This window comes from Nannospalax galili, unplaced genomic scaffold (genome assembly GCF_000622305.1).
Source record: "Nannospalax galili isolate Female #2095 unplaced genomic scaffold, S.galili_v1.0 scaffold321, whole genome shotgun sequence".
NCBI classification, from domain to species: Eukaryota; Metazoa; Chordata; class Mammalia; order Rodentia; family Spalacidae; genus Nannospalax; species Nannospalax galili.
This window is the reverse complement of record NW_008345972.1, coordinates 3540395-3561380: the sequence shown is the minus strand read 5'-3', so window position 1 is coordinate 3561380 and position 20986 is coordinate 3540395. Positions and strand designations below refer to the sequence as shown.

Here is a 20986-nt window from a genome sequence, read left to right as displayed (position 1 = left end):
CCGCATAACCTTATTTTAAGTTGTAGTTTGACACAGGTTGTCTTCGCTTCACCTGTGAAATGAGGATTCAGATTGCTCAGGCAAAAGGCCACGAGTCGTGAAAGAAGATATAAAGCTATTTTTTTTTTTTTAGTTTTTGTCATAGCTTACCCCTTATTTTCCTTGAATTAGTGGATACGTGTATAAAAATGTAATTGATAATTCAAGTGTAAAACCCTAGGGACTAGAGAAATGGCTCAGCTGGCAAGAGCACTGGCTGATCTTGCAGAAAACCTCAATAGGTCCCCAGCATCCACGACCTGACTCTCTCTTCTGGCCTCCGTGGGAACTCCATATATATGCAGACAAAACACTCATATACATAAATTTTTTTTTAAATTTGTTTAACCTGTAAGCAAAACTCCAGCAGAATGACTGACTTTAGAAGTTCATTGAGATATAAAGATTGGAACTGGGCAAGTGTTTGAGTGGCTGCATTAATTTAGCTGTATGAGTTCATTAGAAGAAAGTGATTTTTTTTTTTTTTTTTTTGGTCTTTTTGAGACAGGGTCTCCCTGTGGCCCCAGCTGTCCTGGAATTCATTATGTAGACCAGGCTGGCCTTGAACTCACAAAGATCCACCTGCCTCTGCCTCGCTAGTGCTGGGATTAAAGGTGTGCACCACCACACCCAGCAGAAGAAAGTGATTCTTATTTTAAAAAAGAACATGCACTCAGGTTGCTGTGAGAAGAATGGAGTCTGCCTCAGGGCCAGCTCCTACATCTCTTAAGTGTCCATGAAGCCTAAGCTTAAACTCATGACCCTCCTGCCTCCACTTCCTAAGTGCTATTACTGGTGTCCACAACCATGCCTGTCTCTTGAGTGTTGGTCTCATTACACTGGGACACAGATCTGCAAATATGTGCATTTTAATCTTAAGGTAATGTTGCAGGGTCCTGCAAGGAAAACAGTGCCAAGAAAGGGAAAACAGGCAGAGCCTATCCTGCCTCCAGAGCCAGCTGTCAATGACAGCTGAAGCCTTGGATGAGGAGCATCTTCTGGAGGCAGCAGTAGCCTTTTTGGAGGGGAGCCAGGCAGTACAAAGCAGCAAGCCTTGGGAGGGCTCAGACTGTACCCTGGGGAATCCTGGGAAATTGGAGATTGGCACCTGCCCCCAGGGCTTGATTTCTGGCCCTGGTGCCCCAGAGGCCTGCCCAAGTCCACCACATGAGAACTCAGGATCCTTTCCCTGTAAGCCAAGACATGTCACCGGTTCTGTAGGAATAAGGAGAGGATGGATCAGGTCAGAAGGTAGGTTCCCCAGTCCTGGTACCATGAACAGCTGACTGTTGAAGACAGCAGCGGGGACTGCTCTGTGTCAGAGCCTAGTGCTCAATGGGGAAATGGAATTGGGAGGGGTAGGAGAGTTGATCATTGGGCTGAGGGAAGAAAGGCTCAGAACAGTCAACAGGAAGGACAGAGGACACACGTACTTGCTGCGCAGTATAAACAACCTTTGCGAAGGCAAGAGAGAGAAACAGAAGGCCAAGGAAATCATGTCACTCATCACATCTACTCCTGATTTCCACTGTCCCCACCTTAAGGTCTACCCAGTCTCATGACCTTCAGCCCCTCAGTGGCCTCAGCCTTTCCTCAGTCCCTGGAAGCTCTTCGTACATAGGTCGTCAAAGATGCCTCTCATAGGCACCATGTTGGGATGAAGATAATGGTATCCAATGCCTCCCAGATACCATACAACCACCCCACATCTCTGTGTAGGGCATATCTGGGCGGGGGGCGGGGGGCTCCCTAGCTGTGTTTTCCCATTAAGGTTCTGCCAGGTTCAGCACAAATCACATTGGTCAGGGGTCCCAGGCTGGTTTTTGCCTCCACCCCACAGCACTGGCCCTGTCTGGGACACCTCTTTCCCTTTTGCCCTTGTAATCATGTCAGCCTATTTCCAAACCACAGTCCATGCCCCCTACTGCCTGGTAGCCATGGGAACTGAAAGTGAGGGGAAGGGCCCTTGAGGACTGTGGGGGCAACTGGCTGCCACAATAGCTTGAGTTACTCCTACAGGGGACTTCCTCTCCCATGCCCCAAGGTCTCCCACACCCACACTCACTCCACCTCCCGCTTCCGGATGGCCCGGCCTGAGGCCAACACCTCGGCCACCTTGGACACGATGGGATCATAGTTCATGCTGGCCACTGCAATCACCTCGTCGCCTCTATAGAGAGAAGGAGCCTGAGGACTGCTGGTAGTGGCCCTTCTTCAAAATCCCAATACAATTCTATCCACCTGGGATCCTTGTAGAGCTCTTGCCCAAGGTAACAGGGATGTCCTGAGCATCCACCCCTCCACTAGTCCAAACACCCATGTCAGGCTGCCCTAGGGAAGCTCCAGCCCTTGGCACCACTCAGGACTGGGGTCAGCTTTGGTATTACCTTTTTTCTACTAGTATAACTTTCCTCATTGTCAAGTTGGGTGTCAATACTTCTAAGAACTATCCAGAAGACACAGTACTGGCCGATAGGTGGAAGGCTTACTACTACCTTGTCCTCACCTTTCCTATGCAATGCCTCCTCTCCAGCTGCCTCCCATCACCACTCACCTTTCAGCTAAGCCATCCTCAGCTTGGCTGGAATGAGTATCCCTTCCCAACAGATCTCCCACTGCTTCGTGCTCCCCCTGTACCCCATTGCTCTCACTTGGTGTAAAAAGCCACAAACTTCAGTTCCTCCAGATCCCCCTGAATGATGACGTCATCGAAGCCTTCTCCATAGCCTGTGGGGGGAGGTGTGCCCATGTGAACTGGAGAAGGGGGTGGGGTCTTCATAGGCTTCCCACCCTGCCCTCCTAACTACTGTCTGGACATCCTCCCTGCTACCTACTCTTCCTTTTAAAAAAATTTAAAGCACCAGGTATGGTGGCAAATGCCTTTAATCCTAGCACTCGGGAGGCAGAGGCAGGTGGAGCTCAGTGAGTTTGAGGCCAGCCTGGTTTCCATAGCAAATCCAGGCCAGCTGTGGCTACAGGGAGACCCTGTCTTAAAAAGACCAAAAATAATTTTTTTATTAAATTGTGTGTGTGTGTGTGTGTGTGTGTGTGTTTTACATGGAGATGAAAGGGCAACTTGAAAGACTTGGTTCTCTCCTTCCACTATATGGGTCATCAGGCTCGGCAGCAAGTACTTATACATACTTGGCCATCTACTTCTCTTAAGTAGTTCCTAGACCCATCCCCAAGTCTCAACATTTAGCCCAAACTGGCCTCCAACTCCTGATCCTCCCACCTTGGCTTCCAGAGTATGGGGATTACAATACACCACCATACTTGCACCAAGCCAGCTCTTGGTTGACAACTCCTAGTGCATACTGGATCCAGCCCCCAAGATTAACTCCTACATGCCTTTAGATCTACCCCTAACTGCTGTAGGCTGTGCCCCCATGACAGGCTTCTAGTTACCCGCATAGCGCAGGCTCTTGCCGAACATGGCAGTCCACAGATAGGGTACCGTGTTGATCTCCGCCTCCTGTGCCAGCATGTTCTGGGCTGCCACCCGCCCTGCAAGACCCAGGGTGGTGAGAGCCCTAACACTTGCCTCCCTTAACACCCCCACACTGCCTGCTCTCAACCCACTCTGGGGACTCCAGACAGGTGTGAGTATTGTCCAGGACTCCCAGAAGAGGCATCTTGTTCAGCCCATGGTCCACCTGCAAATGCAGCTAAGGTACAGAGAGAGAGAGACACCTGCCCCAAGAGAACCACTTGATTGCTCCTCTGTTTGAATGACCAGTTCTGCATCTGAAAGGTTATTAGGGTTGTGGGCTGCTTCACAATTTCAGCTGTGTACACAGACAACTAATCAAACATATCAGGTCTGCAGATGGATATGGGAGCAAAAAGCTGGGGAAGGAGAAATGACAGCCACATGCAGGGCCTGCAGAGGATGTGAGTGGCTTCCCAGTTCTTACAGAATCCCACCTGACTCCATAGTTGGATACATATAAGATTCTGGACTGGCCCTAAATCCTAATTATGTTTGTCTAAGAAGTGGCCTTTGGTTCCTTATAGTTTAGCAGTAACTTTAGATCTTGAATTTGAACAGATACTGGTATCAGGAGTGGGTTTTCAATAGCAGACCTTCAGATAATGGTAAAGGCAGAGGAGAGGGAAGGTAGATATATGGGGGAAATTCCTTTTCCCGGAGTATGCATGTGGAGTTCCTCTTTAAGGCTCTAAGGTGGTTAACATTCTAATACCTGTAGCTTAGGGAGTTCAGACCATGCATATGTAGTCAATGAGGCTCAGGGAACTTGGTGGTCATCAAATGTTGGGGTGGAGAGGGCTCTTCCACAGAATGTACAATGTTCCAACTGAGTCTGGGCTATATGGCTGCCTCCAGGGATCTGCATGAAGCAGCTGAGCTCAGAGACAATCAAGCAGCCCAAGGGAGACAGGTCCTGAATGAGAAGCTGGCCTACTAAATCAATCTCTCCTCTCCTCTCCTCTCCTCTCCTCTCCTCTCCTCTCCCCCGAGGGCCTACGAGGTCGACCAGCTGTCCGCTTCGGACTTAGTGCAAATTTTGTCATCCTTCGGGTCGACCAGTTGTCCCTTCCCTCCCCTCCCCTCCCCTCTCCTCTCCTCTCCTGTTCACTTTCCATGGTAACTGCAGGTCAGAGGGGAATTCTGCCAAATATATGACCTTGGGAACAAAAAAGGAGAGACTAGTGAAAGGACAACTAGGGTTGTAGAGGGTTTTATCTGGTTAAATGGTATACCCAGAGGATCTCTGGAGATGGGCCACAGGGCTCGCAATGCGCTGCTTGATCACTTGGATGAGACTGGCCAAACAAATCACCAACAACCCTTGAATGCCTAACACACAACTTAAGACCCCAGACTGGCAACAGGCATGGGCCTGAAGGAGGCTAAGACCCTAGGATGACCTCCTACCCTTTAACTTGCCTCAGAGTTGGCCATACCCTGAGCATGAGCCATCTGCCAGTGTGGGATGTTCACTTTCCGGTTATTCCTCCAGGCAAGGGGAAAGGTGACGGCATCACCAGCAGCAAACACACCTGGGATGTTGGTCTGCATCATCTGTGGGGGAAGAGGCCAGGGCTCCATGAGTGGGACACGGGACTGACTTGGACCTGTAGCCACACAGCCCACCCAACACTCTGCCCATCTCATCCAGGCCCACCTTGTTGACAGGGATGAAACCTCGGGAATCCAGACCAATGCCACTCTGCCGCAGGAAGCCTGTGGCAGGCACCGCACCTAACAAGACAAAAGCACACATCCACACCCTGTTATCACCTTTCTCCTGCTTCATCTCTTTCCATTCCTGCTATATTCACCCGAGATTAGTCACCCACAGGCTGCCCACCTGAGGCCTTCATGCTTTCTTCGCCCCTGGGCCCCCACCCACAGGCTCTGTGCTCAGGAACTGCTTGCTCCAAGAAGTGCTACAGAACTCTCCCAATGGGGATCTGCAGGCCATGTTTCTCCAACCCCATGTTGTCACCTCCCAGCTTTGCCCCTCCTTAAATTGCCATGTCAGCTGGCATGGCCCCATTGGAGTCCTGTCTGTGTCCTGTGTATCAGTTGGTAGCAGTCAATGGGCAACTGCTCTATGGCAGGCCTGGGAAAAGCCTTTCCCAGCATACCTTTCCCAACAGATCTGTGAAGTGGGTACCACTGGGTGTTCCCATTTTACAGATATGGAAACTAAGGCTCAGGTAAAGGTCCAAGTCATTTAGGAGCATGTGTGGATAGGTTTGGTTCACTTGTGCCCACCTGCCCACCCACTCACCAATGCCTACCACGCAGACGTCTGCCCGTAGGACCTTGCTGCTCTTCAGTACCACCTCCTGAAGCTGGAGGGAGTAGGTGAGTAAACAACCGTGCACAGCTCTTGGGCACAGGGAGAGACACAAAAAGTACAGAGAGACAGAAAAGCCCACCTTGCCCTCCTGAGCCCGCAGCTCTGACACCTCTGTTTGCATGTAGAACTTCACCCGGTTATTCTCAAACATCTGTCCAAGCAGGGAGGCAGATGGGCAATGAGTAAGACCTGGGCTAGGGGCTAGAGTGGTAACTTAAGGTACTGAGGGGACAGGCACTGGAGTGGGCTCACCTTCATAAGGGCACGACCAACACGCTCTCCTAGGAACTTCCGGAAGGGCATCTCTTCCAGCTCCACCACAGACACCGAATGGGCCTTCTCAGTCAAATAGGCAGCCACCTCCATCCCTGGGGTGGTAGGCTGGGGGTAGCAGGGCTGGCACTCTGGCTTCCAGGGCCAGCATGCCCCAGGACTGGCCATGGTGACTGACCAGCACCCTCATTCCTTGCAGTTACTCACCCAGGAAGCCAGCTCCCACAATGACGGCATTTCGACCCCGGGCCAGCCTCACCACTCTATTGGCATCCTCAGGGGTACGGATGGTGAACACGTTCTCCACATCTTTGCCTTTGCAGCTCAGGATCTTAGGACTGAGATGCAGTGTATCATCAAGGGCCCTCCATCCTGACTGATGTCCCCCTGCCCAGTGTCCAGTGAGGGTAGAAGATATCCCTACCTGCTCCCTGGTGCCAGCAACAGTTTACTGTACTCAAGCTTGAAGCCATCCTTGAACACAACTTTCTTGTTTCTCACGTCCACTGTGACCACCTGCAACCCCCACTGGGCAGAGTGAGGCCTGGGCACAGGCTTGGGCATATTGTCCACTTTTGAGTCCCACAAGATCCCCAGAGCTCAGTTAGGATGAGCAGTGGTCACAGAGTGGCCCCACAGCCTGGGCTCTTATCTTTAAACTTCAGGCCATCTAACCTCTAAGCCATTTTACCCTTTCAAGTTCCACCAGGCTCTCCTGCCCCAGCCCACAGACCATCTCATCTGAGGCTCTGTAACTGCCCACAACCCTGCCATGAAGAAGGCTCAGTGCTGGGTCTTAGGCCTAGACAGTGGGGCCAGATGGGCCCATATCACATCCTCAGCGGTTATGATGGTCCCCATACTATGGTTCCCACAACTGTTTTCCCCAGCCTGTTTCCCACCCTTCCCCCTCGTACCTGGGCCTCAGTGAGCACCTCGATGCCATAAGCCCGAAAGAATTCCTTAGGCCTGAGGGCCAGCTGCTCAGGTTGTGCATCCAGGGACTGAGGGACATGGCCAATTTGAGACAGGGCCAAATAGCTGCTGTTCCACTAGCCTCAAACTCACAAAGATACATTAGCCTCTGACTCCCAAGTGCTAGGATCAAAGGCATGCTCTACCATGCCTAGCCCTTGGGGTTCCATTTTATAGAAGATGATATGGAGCCCAGGTCTGGGTCACATGGAAGCTATAGAATAAAACTCAACAAACCCATCTCTTGGGACACCATGGATAGGCCTGGTGAGACCGGAGAGGACAACCAGGCAGACCTCCAAGGAGTGGCAGGCAAGGCTTCATATGGGCATGACAAAGACCTAGAGGGATAAGAATCTAGGCACTGCCCCATGCCCACCTTGCTGAGCTTGGCACGGTCATAGGGCAGATGCCGATCCAGTGTGCACAGGACAATCCGGTCTGAGAAGCCCTCCTGTCGTAGTGTCTCTGCACACACCAGGCCAGCAGCACCTGAAGGAAAGAATCATGGACCAAGGACCAGGTCTCTCCCACCTTCCAACCTTCACCCTGTCCCTCATCACCCCAACACCAACCTGCACCCACTATGAGCACATTGGTGCTGCCGCTGTGACCAGCACTTGGAGAGATACACTTGGTCATCACTTTTGTCCTTCGCTGCAGCTGCAGGGCCTAGGAGTGGTGGGAAGGTGAGGGGCAGCTGGGACTTGGATCCTGAGACTTCAGCCCAGCCTCATCAACTCTGCAGCTCCTCTCTCCCCTCCCATGCCAGGCTTCCTCCCATCAAAAGGCCAAGATGTCCTTCCACCCTTCCCCTTGTACCTGGTGGGATTCAGTGATCCAAGTCACCCTGTTACCTGCTTACTGGCCCGGACATACACCTTCTCCTTCTCAATCTTCACCTGCAAGGGCAGTATTGCACGACTCTGAGGTGGTCCATCCAGTCCTTGACTCCACACCCCACACTCTCACCATACCGATCTCTCGGCCATACCTGGAACTTGTGCAGACTGTCCAGGCCTGGGAAATCCTCTAGGTCCCCAGTACTGATGTTGAAGCAGGCACCATGCCAAGGGCAGCGCACCCGGCCCCTGGACAGCACACCTGGAAGAGGCAGTGCCAAGCTGGAACCATGCCCAGAGGCTGTTCTCCAGGATCCTTTAGTCCTGGTTCCTGCTGGGTCTCTCCAAAGGCCAGGGGACCCATTAATAGATAAGAACCCTAGGGCTATACTGTATGGGAATGGATGGTCTTGCCCTGCCTCCCATGTATATCCCACCCTTTCTTACCTTTCACCAGGGGTGCCCCATAGTGAGGACACTTGTGGCCCAGGGCATGGAATTCCCCGTTCTCCTTCACCAGCAACACCTTCCCCCAGCCCAGCTCCACTTCCCGCATCCTGAGGAGGGACTGTGCTCAGAGTGAGGGCCAGAAGCCCAGTCATGTCCTCCTGTGGGTACTTCCTCCCAGGGTCTAGCCTTCAGGCAGCCCAGAGCAACTGAAACACAAAAGCTGTACACAGGACAGCTGGGAGACAGCTAGGGGCCACAGCCCTTTCCAGACCATTACCCCAACTCAACCTCTCATGTGTGGACTCTCCCCTGCCCTCCCACCTCAGGCTCTGCCACCACCATTCCAGCCCAGCACCCACTGGCCATTCTCGAGGTCCTTGACATGGCAGACAGTCGCCTCCACACAGTCCTGAGGGCTGGGGTAGGGTTGTGGGGCAGGCAGGCGCTCTTCAGCATGGAAGTGGCGGGCCGTGCCATTGCCCTGGTAAGCCCGGGGGCTGCCCTTTCCGCTGGCCGACAGCTCCTCCTTGCCCCGCTCCTTCTCTGGCAGCACCACCTCAATCTTGAGTTCCACTGTGGGTAGAGCAGCCATGAGCCCATGGCCTCTATTCCTAGGCCAGCAAGAGGCAGCTGACTTCAATTCTGCGTGTCCTGAAGAACCCATGGCCTCCCTCGTGTTAGACAAGCACTCCACCACTGAGCTATAGCTCCAACCCAGCATCTTTTCTTCTCCAATGACAAAATTAGAGAGGAAGTCACAGAGCCTAGATTCTTTTACCCTGAGCCTTTACTTTCTCTAGGAATCTCTAGAGGAAAAAACCCTCATGCCCGAGTCCTGTATCTTCTGATGGACAAAGATGATATCCCTGCTTGGGACACAGTTGCAGCTCAATTTATAGTGAGTGAGTGAGTGATAGGAAATCTAGAGTTCACTGTTCTAAGATTGGCATGGTAGCTCATGCCTGTAATCACAGCACTCCAAAGGCTGAGGCAATTCTTCTGGCAAGAATTCTAGGCCAGCCTGGGCTACATAATGAGACCCTGTGTCAAAAAATAAGAAGAGAGGGGGCTAGACAGATGGCTCAATGGTTAAGAGCACTGGCTGCTCTCGTAGAGGACCTGGGTTCAGTTCTCAGCACCCATTTGGTGGCTAACAACCATCTGTAACTCCAGTTCCAGGGGATCCAGCGGCACCCTCTTCTGATCTCCTTGGGCATTGCATGACCCAGGTACACTTACACATATGCAGGCAATACACCTCATACACATAAAATAAAAATAATAAATAAAATACTAAAAAAATGAGAGAGAGAGAGAGAGAGAGAGAGAGAGAGAGAGAGAGATCACTGTTCTGCTCTTAGAAGTTCCCCATTAGCTTTAAATACTTTTTGTTGTTGCTTTTGGGTTTTTGAGAATCTTATGTAGCCTCAAGCTCAATATGTAGCTGAATATATCTTTGAACTCCTGATCTTCTGCTCCACCTCCCAAATGCTGTGGTCATAGATGGACACTGCCTAGGACAGCTTGAATTTTTTTCCAAAATTAAAAATAAAAAAAAAATGTAGCTTGGGGGCTGGAGAGATGGCTCAGCAGTTAAGAGCACTGGCTACTCTTGCAGAGGACCTGGGTTCAATTCCCAGCACCCACATAGTGGCTAACAACTGTCTGTAACTCCAGTTCCAGGGGTTCTGACACTGTCTTCTGACCTCTGCAGGCACTGCACTACTCAGGTACACTTACACACATGCAGGCAATACACTCATACACAAAAAATAATAAAAATAAAAATATTTTTTAAAAAATGTAGTTCGGTGATGGAGTGCTTATGTAGCATGCACAAAGCTCTGGATTCCATTCTTAGCTCTGTAATAATAATAAATATATTATTTATTTATTGATCCCAACACTTAAGGTGGAGACAGGAGGATCGGGAATATAAGGTCATCCTCAGATACACGATGAGTTGAGGCCAGGGGAAAAAAAGTGGACACAGCCTGGGGCATGACTCAGTGGTAGAATGTTGGCCTTGCATATGTGAGGTCTGGGAATCTGGGAATCAATTCCCCCACATCACAAAAAAAGAACAGAAAAAGTATAGAACATAATTTCAACTTCTATATATTTTTTTTTGAGACAGGGTCTCCCTGTAGCCTCAGCTGGCCTGGAACTTGCTATGTAGACCAGGCTGGCCTCAAATTCAGAGATCTACCTGTCTCTGCCTCCCAAGTGCTGAGATTAAAGGCGTGCACCAGCGTACTTGGCTAATTTCAACTTCTTAACATAGCTGTTCTCATCAGTCTGGGATTCGTTCAGGATTTACCAAGCCCTGGGTTTTGGGCATAGGGACTGGAGACTAGGCAGTGAAACTATCCAGGGTACATGTGGGCAGTGCTGAGGAGCAGGCCCATGGCCACCATACAGAGGCAACACAGGGCCCATGGGGCCCATTCCAGGATGGAGGTAGCTGGAGGCTGACATTTTCTTCTTTGAATTTTTCTGCATTTTCCAAATTCCCTGTGACATGCCTGGGGTATTTTTCTAATTAGAAAGAAACAATAAACAGAATTCTGAGCAGCAGTAATCTGGTCTCCCGGGCTGCTGCAGCAGGGAGGAGAACAAGGAGGAGGAGGCTAAGCTCCTGGCACAGCATGGGCCAAAGTGGGAGCAGGTGGCTCTTCTCCCAGCCCCAAGGCACCAGAACCTCCAGGTCTTTCCTGCTTCCACCTCTGAACCCCTCCACCTCAGACCTGACACCCAAGAAACAAAAGACCCAAGAACCAGCCTGGCTGCTGAGTCACACCTCCTGACCTTTGCCTGCACAGGTTGCTGGGCCTGGGCCGCTATTCCTCCAACTATGGCTAACTCACACACATCTGCCGAGATACATCTGTGGTTGCTTGAATGGGTCCTTGATCCTTGCATGCTGGGCTAAGTGCCCTCCACATCCAGGTATCCCAGTCTCCTGCTCAGACACAGGCATTTCAGGGGATAAAGGCAAAGACCAGTTCCTTGACTGGGTTTGGTGGGGAGGACACATGCGCACATAGCCACACTGGGGAGGGTGGGAGTAGGAATCCATCTTGCACACTTTATGTAATGGTGTTAGAATGTTTTTAGAAGAATTAGAAGGAAAAATATGTCAGGCTCAGCTGATAGCAGCAATGAGAACTGTGGGAGTCCACAGGAACACCCTGGCAGGGGTGCTAGATAGCCTCCAAGTCAGGCTGTTATTCTCTGCCTCCTTCCAGGACACTTCAAGGCATGTTCACAGATGTTCTCCCGGGAAGTCACTAAATTAGGAGTGGCAGCCAAAAGGAAGGTGGGGAGGAGGGCTCTGCTTACCCAGAGCCAGGTTAACCCCAGCTCCATGATCCCAGAAGCTCTTGAGACCCTGGAGTGGAGGTCAATGAGAAAGCCATGTTTACCATGGGCAAGGTCCTGGGTTCCACCCCTAGCACAACTCCTCCTTCAGCTCCCAGAAAAAAAAAAAAAAAAAAAGGGCTGGGAGTGGTAGCTGACACCTGAAATTAACACTTGGGAGGCTGAGGTAGAGGACTGCCATGAGTTCGAGGCTAGCCTAGGCTATGTAGAGAGTTCCACACCAGCCTTAGTTATCATGCAAGACCTTGCCTAAAATCAACCCCCCCCCAAAAAAAAGCAAGAGGGGAGGATATAGAACCTACAAGTTCCATAAGTGAAATTGTGTAGTAGTGGAGTTTTTTTTTTTCGTTTCGTTTATTTTTGTATTTTGAGACAGGGTCTCCCTGCAGCCCCAGCTGGCCTGGAACTCACTATGTAGACCAGGCTGGCCTTGAATTCACAGAGATCCACCTGCTTCTGCCTCCCCAAGTGCTGGGACTAAAGTCGTGTGCCACCACGCCCAGCATGTAGTAGTGTTTTTCAGGTTGCTTTGGTACTAGGGATTGAACCTAAGGCCTGTCACACATTCAGCACTCTACCACTGAACTACACACCTCAGCCTTGATGATAGTGTTTATCAATTAGCCCTGAGCTTCCTGGTAATCATGGTGAAAAAATTAAAGCCTAATAAAAGGTAGGTAGGTGACCAGATCAAGAAGTCTGTACTTCCTACTTGTTCTTTTTTTTGTCTTTTTGAGACAGGATCTCCCTGTAGCTCCAGCTGTCCTGGAACTCACTATGTAGACCAGGCTGGCCTTGAACTCACAGAGATCCGCCAGCCTCTGACTCTCGAGTGCTGGGATTAAAGGCATGCGCCACCATGCCCGGCCTCCTAGTTCTTTTTAAAAAAAGATTGTGGGGCTGGAGAGATGGCTCAGTGGTTAAGAACACTGACTATTCTTGCGGAAGACCTGGGTTTGAATCCCAGCACCCACATGGCAGCTAACAACTGTCTGTAACTCCAGTCCCAGGGGATCCAACAGCCTCACAGGTGCACTTACCTACATGCAGGCAATACATGCATACACATAAAAATAAATAAATAAATAATTTTTTAAAAAGTTAAAAAATTGTGTGCGTGTGTGTTATATGTATATGTGGATGTTTCAGGACATGTGGGAGTGGGTGTGCATGCACATGTTTGCAAGTGCATATGGAGGCCAGGCTTTGATGTCAAGTGTCTCCTTCCATTGCTCTGCACTTTTTGTTTTTAAATCTGGATCTTTCATTGAACCTAGAGCTCACTGATTGGCTAGACTGCCTCTCTCTGCCCACCCCCAACATGAGGGTTACAGGTGCACACCACCACTCCTGGCTTTCACATGGGTTCTGGGGATATGAACCCAAGTCTTCATGTTTGTGTGAGGCACCTCATTAACTGAGCCAGCTCCCCAAGCCACTTCCTACTAGTTCTGAGTTCCATAAGCAACTAGCTTAAAGTCTTAACGCAACTACCAGGGCAGGACACAAGAAGGCAAAGAGGGGGCTCAAGAAGCAGGTGCTGATGTTACTGAGTCACAGAGCCCATAGAAAGGCAGAATTTACACACAGGTCTTCTTGCTCTGGCCTCCTCACGGCCCCTACTGACCATGCCCCAAACACTCTCATGCCCATATCCCCAAACTTCCTGAGCCTCACCTCTGGCCTAACAGCTCTGGGGCCTGAACCTGTGGTTGAAATCCAGAGTACAGTTCAGAGAGGAAGGATAATATAGCATCTGCAAGTGCTTCCTGCATGCCAGGATCAGAGCCAGGCACAGCACCCCATTTTATATACATGAACATGGAAGACCCTGGCCATACAGCCAGGAAGGGACAGAGCAGATTGAGGGTCAAGAGCTCAAGTTTTAGCACTGCCTCTGGGTGGTAAGTCAAGCCAGTCAGGGGGTTGAAAAGACAGCTCAGTGGTAGAGCATTTGTGTAGCACAGGTGAGATCCTCAGTTCCAGTCCCAATACTGCATTATAATTTAAAAATAAGGGGCTGGAGAGATGGCTCAGTGGTTAAGAGCACTGGCTGCTCCTGCAGAGGACCAAGGTTCAGTTCACAGCACCCACATGGTGGCTAACAATGAACTGTAACTCCAGTTCCAGGGGATCTGATGTCCTCTTCTGGCCTTTTTAGTCATTGTATGCATGTGGTACACTTACATATATGCAGGCAAAACACTCATACACATAAAATAAAAATAAATTTTAAAAAACTTAAAAAAAATTCTTAAAAATGTCAGTCAGTTTGAGACTAGCTTGAGCAGCTACAGAGATCCTGGAGATAGAGTGAGAAGGGCAGAGAGAGGAATGATGTAACCAGCTGTGGAATGTTCTCAATAACACAAAGCCACCCACAATCAGGCTTTCTCTACCATAGCAGATGGTATCCCCTCAAATCATGAGCCAAAATTAATTTCTCCTCCCTTAAAATAAAATTAAAAAAAATTTAAAGACCAGCCAGGTATGATGGTGCACACCTTTAATCTCAGCACTCTGGAGGCAGAGACAGGTAGATCTCTGTGAGTTCAAGGCCAGCCTGGTCTACATAGTGAGTTCCAGGCCAGCTGGGGCTGCAGGGAGACCCTGTCTCAAAAAGACAAAAAAAAAAAATTTTAAAGACATAAACTGGGGTTTGGAGAGATGGCTCAGCAGTTAAGAACACTTGCTGTTCTTCCAGAGGACCCATGTTCAATTCCCAGCACCCACATGGAAGCTAACAACCATCTGTAACTCCAGTCCAAGGGGATCTGACACCCTCTTCTGGTCTCTGTGGGCACTGCGTGCACGTGGTGCACTTATATACATACAGGCAATACATTCATACACATAAAATAAAAATAAATAAAATACTTAAAAAAAAAGACATAAACTGGGCAAGATAGCTCAGGTCTATAATCCCAGCACTTGGAAGGTAGAGGCAGGAAAATCACAGCAAGTTCAAAATCAGCCTGGACTATAGAGTGAGTTCTATGTCATTCAGGGTTACATAGATACAGCTTAGTTGGTAGAGTGCCTATCATTCACAAAGTCCTCAGTTCTCTTCCCAGTACTGCATAAAACTAGGCATAATAGTACATGCCTGTAATCCCAGCACTAGGGAAGTGGAGACAGGAGGATCAGAAGTTCAAGATCACCCTTGGCTCCACAGTGAGTTCAAGGTGAGCCTGAGCTACAGAGGATTCTGTTGCTGAAGAAAATTACAAAGCAAAACAAAAGATTAAAGAGATAGAAACAGAGACAGAGAGACAGAGACAGAGAGAGAGTGACAGAATGGTAGACCAGTTCTTTGGGGTTACTGAAAAGAAACTGCAGGTGGCATCTTGTTCCCATGGTCTTTTGCCAGCCCAACAGTCCCACAGGTGTCCAGTACAGGAGCCACATGGAACCTGGTAGCACATCCCTGTCCACTTTGAGGAGGGAGGCTTAACCCAGGACAATAGTCATCATTACCCCATGCAGAGGCCATAGGACCTGGCACAGGTGTAGACAGATTGGGCCACCTCCCTGCCCCCCATACGTGGGTCACAGCTCTGTTCTCTCCTCTGAGTTCTGCCTCAGACCCAAGAAAGGGAGAAAAGTCTCATGAGTTCCAAGGTAACCGAGCTGATGAGTATCAGGTAAGGAGAGCTGAGCAAGTCAGCAGGGGTGAGCAGGCGAGGGCAGGTTGGCAGGCAAGGTGGATGGGGGTGGGTGGAGCACTAACTAGGCTCTGAAGGCCTCAGTTTCTCCATCCCTGACATATCTGCAGGTCCTGCTTCCCTGGATGTTATGACTAGGGAAGAAGGAAGGAGGGGGCTGAGGGAGAGACCCAAAGAAATGTGTCCAGTAAGGCAGATCCTAAGTCTTCTAGTATCTTGGAATGACCCTACACCTGCTTGAGCCTCCTGGACTAGGCAGGGCCAGGAATTCCTATACAAACAGAGAAGAGGCCCAGAAAGACTAACAGAACAGCTGATATCAGACAGGTGAACAGAAAAAGTAAAGACAGCAGAGACTGCCCACCCCACCCTGCCAGCCAGGAGAGGTCAGAGTGCACAGGGCCCTTTTGTATAGAGAAACTGAGACTCAAAGAGGTCACATTGTGGCTAAGGACATCCCTGGAGTCTCCCTTCTCCAGCCATGGAAGATATATAAGAGGAACCCGATATAAGATCAACCCTCTTGATTCAATTTTCCAAGATGAATCAGCTGCTCTTCCCACCACCAGTACCCAAAGCCCCAAATAAAAAGGGACTGTCACGGGAGAGGACTACAGGAGAGCCTTCCCAGGCCCCCACTCCTCCTGCCTACAGCGCATTAACATTCTGGGCTCCTGCCTAGCCTGACCTACTTTGGAGACTGACAGAGTGCAGAGAGGGAGGGGAGGCTGTCAGAGAGAAGGAGGTACCTGGCTTGGGCTTGGAGAAGCAGCCACCCATGGTGAGTGGTCTTGAGATCTGGCCTGGCTGGTGGGAGCACAAATGGCAGGTTGTCCAGCTGTCCAAGGTCTAGGGCATTGCCTGCAGGGCTGGATTCCCTATGGTCCTCAGAGATGCTGGAGCTGCTAGAGCTGCCATGCCAGCTGGAGCTGCCTTGGGACCTGCAGGGGAGATGGGGGATTGGGACCTGGCATTGATACAGGTATTGCTAGAGCCAGAAGCGGCCTTGCAGGTTCTAGGAGAGACCCACATTGAAGCTGAGAACTTGTGTGTAGGGGATCCTAGATAGCATGTCTCCCTTTGAGGCCTCACATTCCCCTTTGCATGTTGAGATGAGACCCCCTCTGCCCTAGCGTCACTCACCCTCCATGCAGCTTGCAGCTGACCCCCAGGTACCCCAGCCCTCAACTTTCCCTTTCTGAATCCCACAAGTCTGGGGCTTCTGGGAATCTCTTTTTTCCTATTTCCACCATGCCTGGGTCAAACCCTGGGCAACCATAGGCTTCCTTTCTACAATGGGAGTGACAAGGGCTTTGTTCCAGCCTTGGCCTCCACCCTGACTGGCAGCCCCCATCACCTACCTCTTTTCAGGGGAGCCACTGCTCCTTGCTCCCAGCCCAGCAATGGACAGAGGTTGCTGGGCCTTGGACAGAAGGGCAGAGAAGGTCAGGGTCCAGAAGAGTCCAGCCCCCCTTCTAGCACGAGCTGTGGCAAGGAGGGGGGTAGGGGGTGGGGCTAGGCCAGGCCACTGGTCCCCAGGGAAACCCAGCTCTTTGGAGAACAAGAGTGGGCAGCCAGCCCAGGACTGATGGGGTTTGGGGGAGAGGGAAGCCAGGCCCACAGCTCTGCCACAGCCCATGCCCAGCAGCCATAAATTCCCCCAACCCCCACCCTGGCTCTGCAGTGCCTAGGTCATGTCCCACAGCAGATGGAAGACTGGAGGCCAGGTCTCATCAAGGTCAAGCAGCATGTATGGGTATCTGTGTGGCCTCCCCATCATCCTAATAAGTTCTAAGATAAACAGGGTCCAGGAGGTCACCATATCTCTCTAGGTCCCTGCAAGGCACCCATTTGGAGGACAGAGCACCTGGTAAACAGATCACTGCAGATACGTGTCTTTAAGGCCCTAGATAGACCTTCTGGAAGATGTGGACTTTGGAAGGCCCAGGACAAAGGTGTAAGCTGTCCTGTTTACAACTGACCTCCCCACATTCCATCTCACAGTCAACCTCCATTTCCCCTGGAAGTTCTTTCTGAAGTCTAAATTGAGGTGGGACTGAGACCCTAGGAAAGAGCCAGGGGCCAAGAAGGAAGGACAGATGAGAAAGGCCCAGTCACTGCTGGCCTCTGACCTTACCTGCCCATTACAGGTGAGGAGGAACCCAAAGCCATTTAGATGTGCCATAGCTCTTTCCCCCACTTGTCAAGATAGTTTATAAAACTCGACTGCCAGCTGCCCTACTGCCCCCTCCCTGGGCACCAGGGAGCCTATGCAGAGGTCCTGGCTCAGCTCTGACTACCTCAGGCCTGCCTGGTCTCAGGCCTCACCTGTTGGGTCTGAGGTCCCACAAATAGACTAGCTTTTGACCCTGGGGGCCTAGCCAGGTTGTTCCCTCCCTTCCCAGGTGCCCAGGAGCCCACTCTTTGGGCTTCAGGCCTAGCAGGAGATTTGGTGGGCCCATTATTCCACCTAGGGTGTGCTAGGCCAACTTGGAGGCCAATCATTCCAACTCAAAGGCAAAGTTACTCGGGCCTCCAGGAGGAACTCCTGAATTTTGTGACCCAGAAGCTGCGGGTACTGAAAAGTTCTACACTGTACAATACACACTCCTCACCAGGAGCCTGTGTCCTGTCTCAGGGACCCTAAAAACCTGAGGTAGGTTTTGGGTTACTCCACTTTCCAGGAGTTCCCTGGGAGCAGGACCCCCGTGGCTCCCAGGGCCAGGGATGCTGGTCTGCCAGAAGCCTCCTTGGTTCCCAGTCCTGGGTCCCATTCTTAACCCCTAGAGTGTGTTTGTGAGGGGTTGGGAGGGAAGGTGGGTAAGTAAGTTCCTGCCTGGCCTGGGCCCTCAGTGGCTTCAAGTGCCCTGGAGACTGCTCTGGAGCACTTCAGTTTAGGATTCAAGTTTCAGGGACCCTGACGCCAACCTTCTGTCCACTCTCCGTGTCTTTGCATGTGCAGTCCCCTGGGTCTCGGAAGCCTTTTCCAGCAGCCTTACCCGCGTCGTTGCGGTTTCCCTTCCAGAGGTGGCAGGCAGCCAGGGGACCAGCACACAGTAGGGCTCCAGGGGGTCAAGCAGGGTCCTGGGGTGCAGTGGCAAGAACCGGGGTCGCTCCAGCACCCCCAGTCCCCAAGGCATCCGCCCGGATCTGAGACTCGCGAGCGCGCAGGTCAAGATGCGGGGCGCGGGCAGGACCCGGACGGCGGGCGCTCACCTGGCTCGGCGCCGGCGGGCGCTGGTGATTCGCGGGGCTAAGGCCGGCATGCAGGGCGGAGCGGGCGGGGGCGGGGCTGGCGCTGCGGCAACACTGCGGACAGAGAGCCTGCGGCGCCCGCCCCGCCCCACCGCGCAAGTGGGGCGGCCTGGGGTCACGGTCAGCCGCGCCTGGGGGGCTGCGGGGCTGCATCTGAGTCACCCGAGACTCTTGCGATCACCAAGGCACTGGGTCTAAACCATCCGGGCACCGCGGGAGTCTGGTTGGGCGTTGAATCTCTGGGTGAAATGTCCCGGAGAAAGAAAACCCAAAATTTGCCCCTCCCAGGTCTCCTAACTCCATCTCACTACTCCCCACGGGTCATATTTTATTACATTCTTTTTTCTACCTGTCACTATTCCAGGAGAACTTCCGGATTCTCTTCATGGCTCACCCACTCCAGAAAGCCCTCTGTGGCCAGTCTGCCCAGGCCAGATCACCCCTTTTTCTGGGTGTTTCTCTGTTCTGCGCTGCCCATTTTGTTTAATCTCTGCTACTGTGAGCTTGTCCAGTTAGCACTGGAGACGATTATGTGATCGTCAAACACATGAGGCCCACAGTTCTATTGGGAGTAAGCAAGCAGTGTTCTGGTCTGCTGCAACCCATTTTACAGATGGGAGGATGACCCTAGGGGGCTGAGTCTTGCTCAGGAACGGGAGCAGGGCCAGCACCGGGCACTTTCAAAGCAGTGATGGGGGGCCTCTTCTAAAGGGCAGATGTGGCCGCTCAAGGACAACCTAGCAGGAAGTATGGTTTCTAGGATAGGATGCTGCCCTCCGGAGGTCGACCTCTGGAGGGTTGCCTGTGCTAGGGCATGATGCCCTTGAATCTTAAACCACCAGACTTCCCCCAGCATTGATGATCTGTATCCCCAACTCCACTGTAGTCAGAAAAACATCCAACCACTGTGACTTCATATGCACTCTTTTAAAAAAAGATTTTATTTGGCCAGGCGTGGTGGTGCACGCCTGTAGTCCCAGCACTTGGGAGGCAGAGGCAGGTGGACCTCTGTGAGTTCAAGGCCAGCCTGGTCTACATAGTGAATTCCAGGAGAGCTGGGGCTACAGGGAGACCCTGTCTCAAAAAGACCAAAAAAAAAAAAAAAGATTTTATTTTTAAAATTTATGTGTATCTGTGTGTGGGTATGTGCACACGAGTGCAGGTACCCATGGAGGTCAGTGGTGTTAGATCCCCCAGGGGCTGGAGTTACAATTGTGAGCCACCTGGCATAGTTACTGGGAATTAGGTTTCAGTCCTCTGAAAGAGTCATAGGAACTCTTAACCACCCAGCCATCTCTCCAGCCCCATATGCATCCTAAAAAAAATAAGTTGTTGTACCCGGCATGGTGGCTCACCCCTTTAATCCCAGCACTCGGGAGGCAGAGGCAGGTGGATCTCTGTGAGTTCAAGGCCAGCCTGGTCTACATAGTGAGCTCCAGGCCAGCTGGGGCTGCAGGGAGACCCTGTCTCAAAAAGACCCCCCAAAAAAGTTGTGACAGGCTATTGCCATTGCTCTCAGTTGTCCACCACAAATAGATGGTAAGACCCTGTTGCTGAAGACACAAAACGCTTTCATTGCAGGACACAGAGAAATCAAGCTGGAACTGACCTGAAAACTTCCTCCCTGCTGACTAGGTGCTATGCAGGTTACTAGGGGAGAAACGTCATCAATGGTCTCACCCAGCACTAGACTCTGCATGTGACAACACTAACCTGCCAGGCAAGATGTGCCCATTGGTGAAATCCTGGCACAAAGTTTATAGGGGTAAACAAACACTTTTGGATTGGATTGGAGGCCTGCTCTGCAAGAGGGAATTCATGCCTGGTACTGTAAACTTAATCAAAAGCCCATGGCTTGGGGAGGTTATAGGCCCTAGGGGGGAACCTCTTACTGTTCTCTTGCTAAATGGACATGCTGTTAAACTGTCTTCTAAATATTGTTTATACCCATAGATTAGTGCTGCCCTCAACCTTAGCCAGAGAAGCGTCTCTTTGCAGTGAACAACAGTTAATGCAGAAACCTGTATCTGGTCAAAGTGTTGAGAAAAAAATGTCTATTGAGTATGCGGCCATAAATGGGATGTCCATGTCAACTCCTGTTGCTCCCTCCGAAGGCTCAAAGAGAATCGCAGAGGAGGGAATGGAAAAATACAAGAGCCAGAGGATGGGGAGGGGTGCTGTGAAATGCTGTCTTCAGGACATGATGTGGCCTTTGTACTCAGGAACTCATAGCCATTGTGGTTACCTGCACAAGACTGGCACAAGGTCTGGC

The 20986-nt window shown here is 51.1% G+C and overlaps 1 protein-coding gene across 6 annotated transcripts; it reads right to left on the bottom strand.

Annotated features, from left to right (window-relative positions):
* Positions 1-888: 888 nt before the first annotated feature.
* Positions 889-18736, bottom strand: Aifm3 (apoptosis inducing factor mitochondria associated 3). 6 transcript variants are annotated; one of them, XM_008842243.1, is made up of 22 exons: positions 18676-18736; positions 18459-18543; positions 16821-16944; positions 16209-16400; positions 8773-8986; positions 8411-8520; positions 8116-8225; positions 7979-8023; positions 7697-7793; positions 7501-7613; positions 7064-7150; positions 6571-6662; positions 6354-6484; positions 6126-6241; positions 5953-6024; positions 5802-5865; positions 5190-5266; positions 4969-5086; positions 3448-3546; positions 2691-2766; positions 2105-2209; positions 893-1493 (listed from the first exon to the last, which is right to left on the bottom strand). In XM_008842243.1, the coding sequence occupies exons 4-22, from the start codon at positions 16237-16239 to the stop codon at positions 1358-1360; spliced, it is 1893 nt and encodes a 630-aa protein (XP_008840465.1). In that variant the 5' UTR covers positions 16240-16400; positions 16821-16944; positions 18459-18543; positions 18676-18736; the 3' UTR covers positions 893-1357. The 6 variants fall into 6 exon arrangements, with proteins under 6 accessions (XP_008840469.1, XP_008840465.1, XP_008840468.1 ...); XM_008842246.2 differs by having other exon boundaries at positions 893-1254; positions 1473-1493; positions 18459-18735; XM_008842247.1 differs by having other exon boundaries at positions 889-1254; positions 18459-18735.
* Between the last annotated feature and the right edge of the window lie 2250 nt (positions 18737-20986).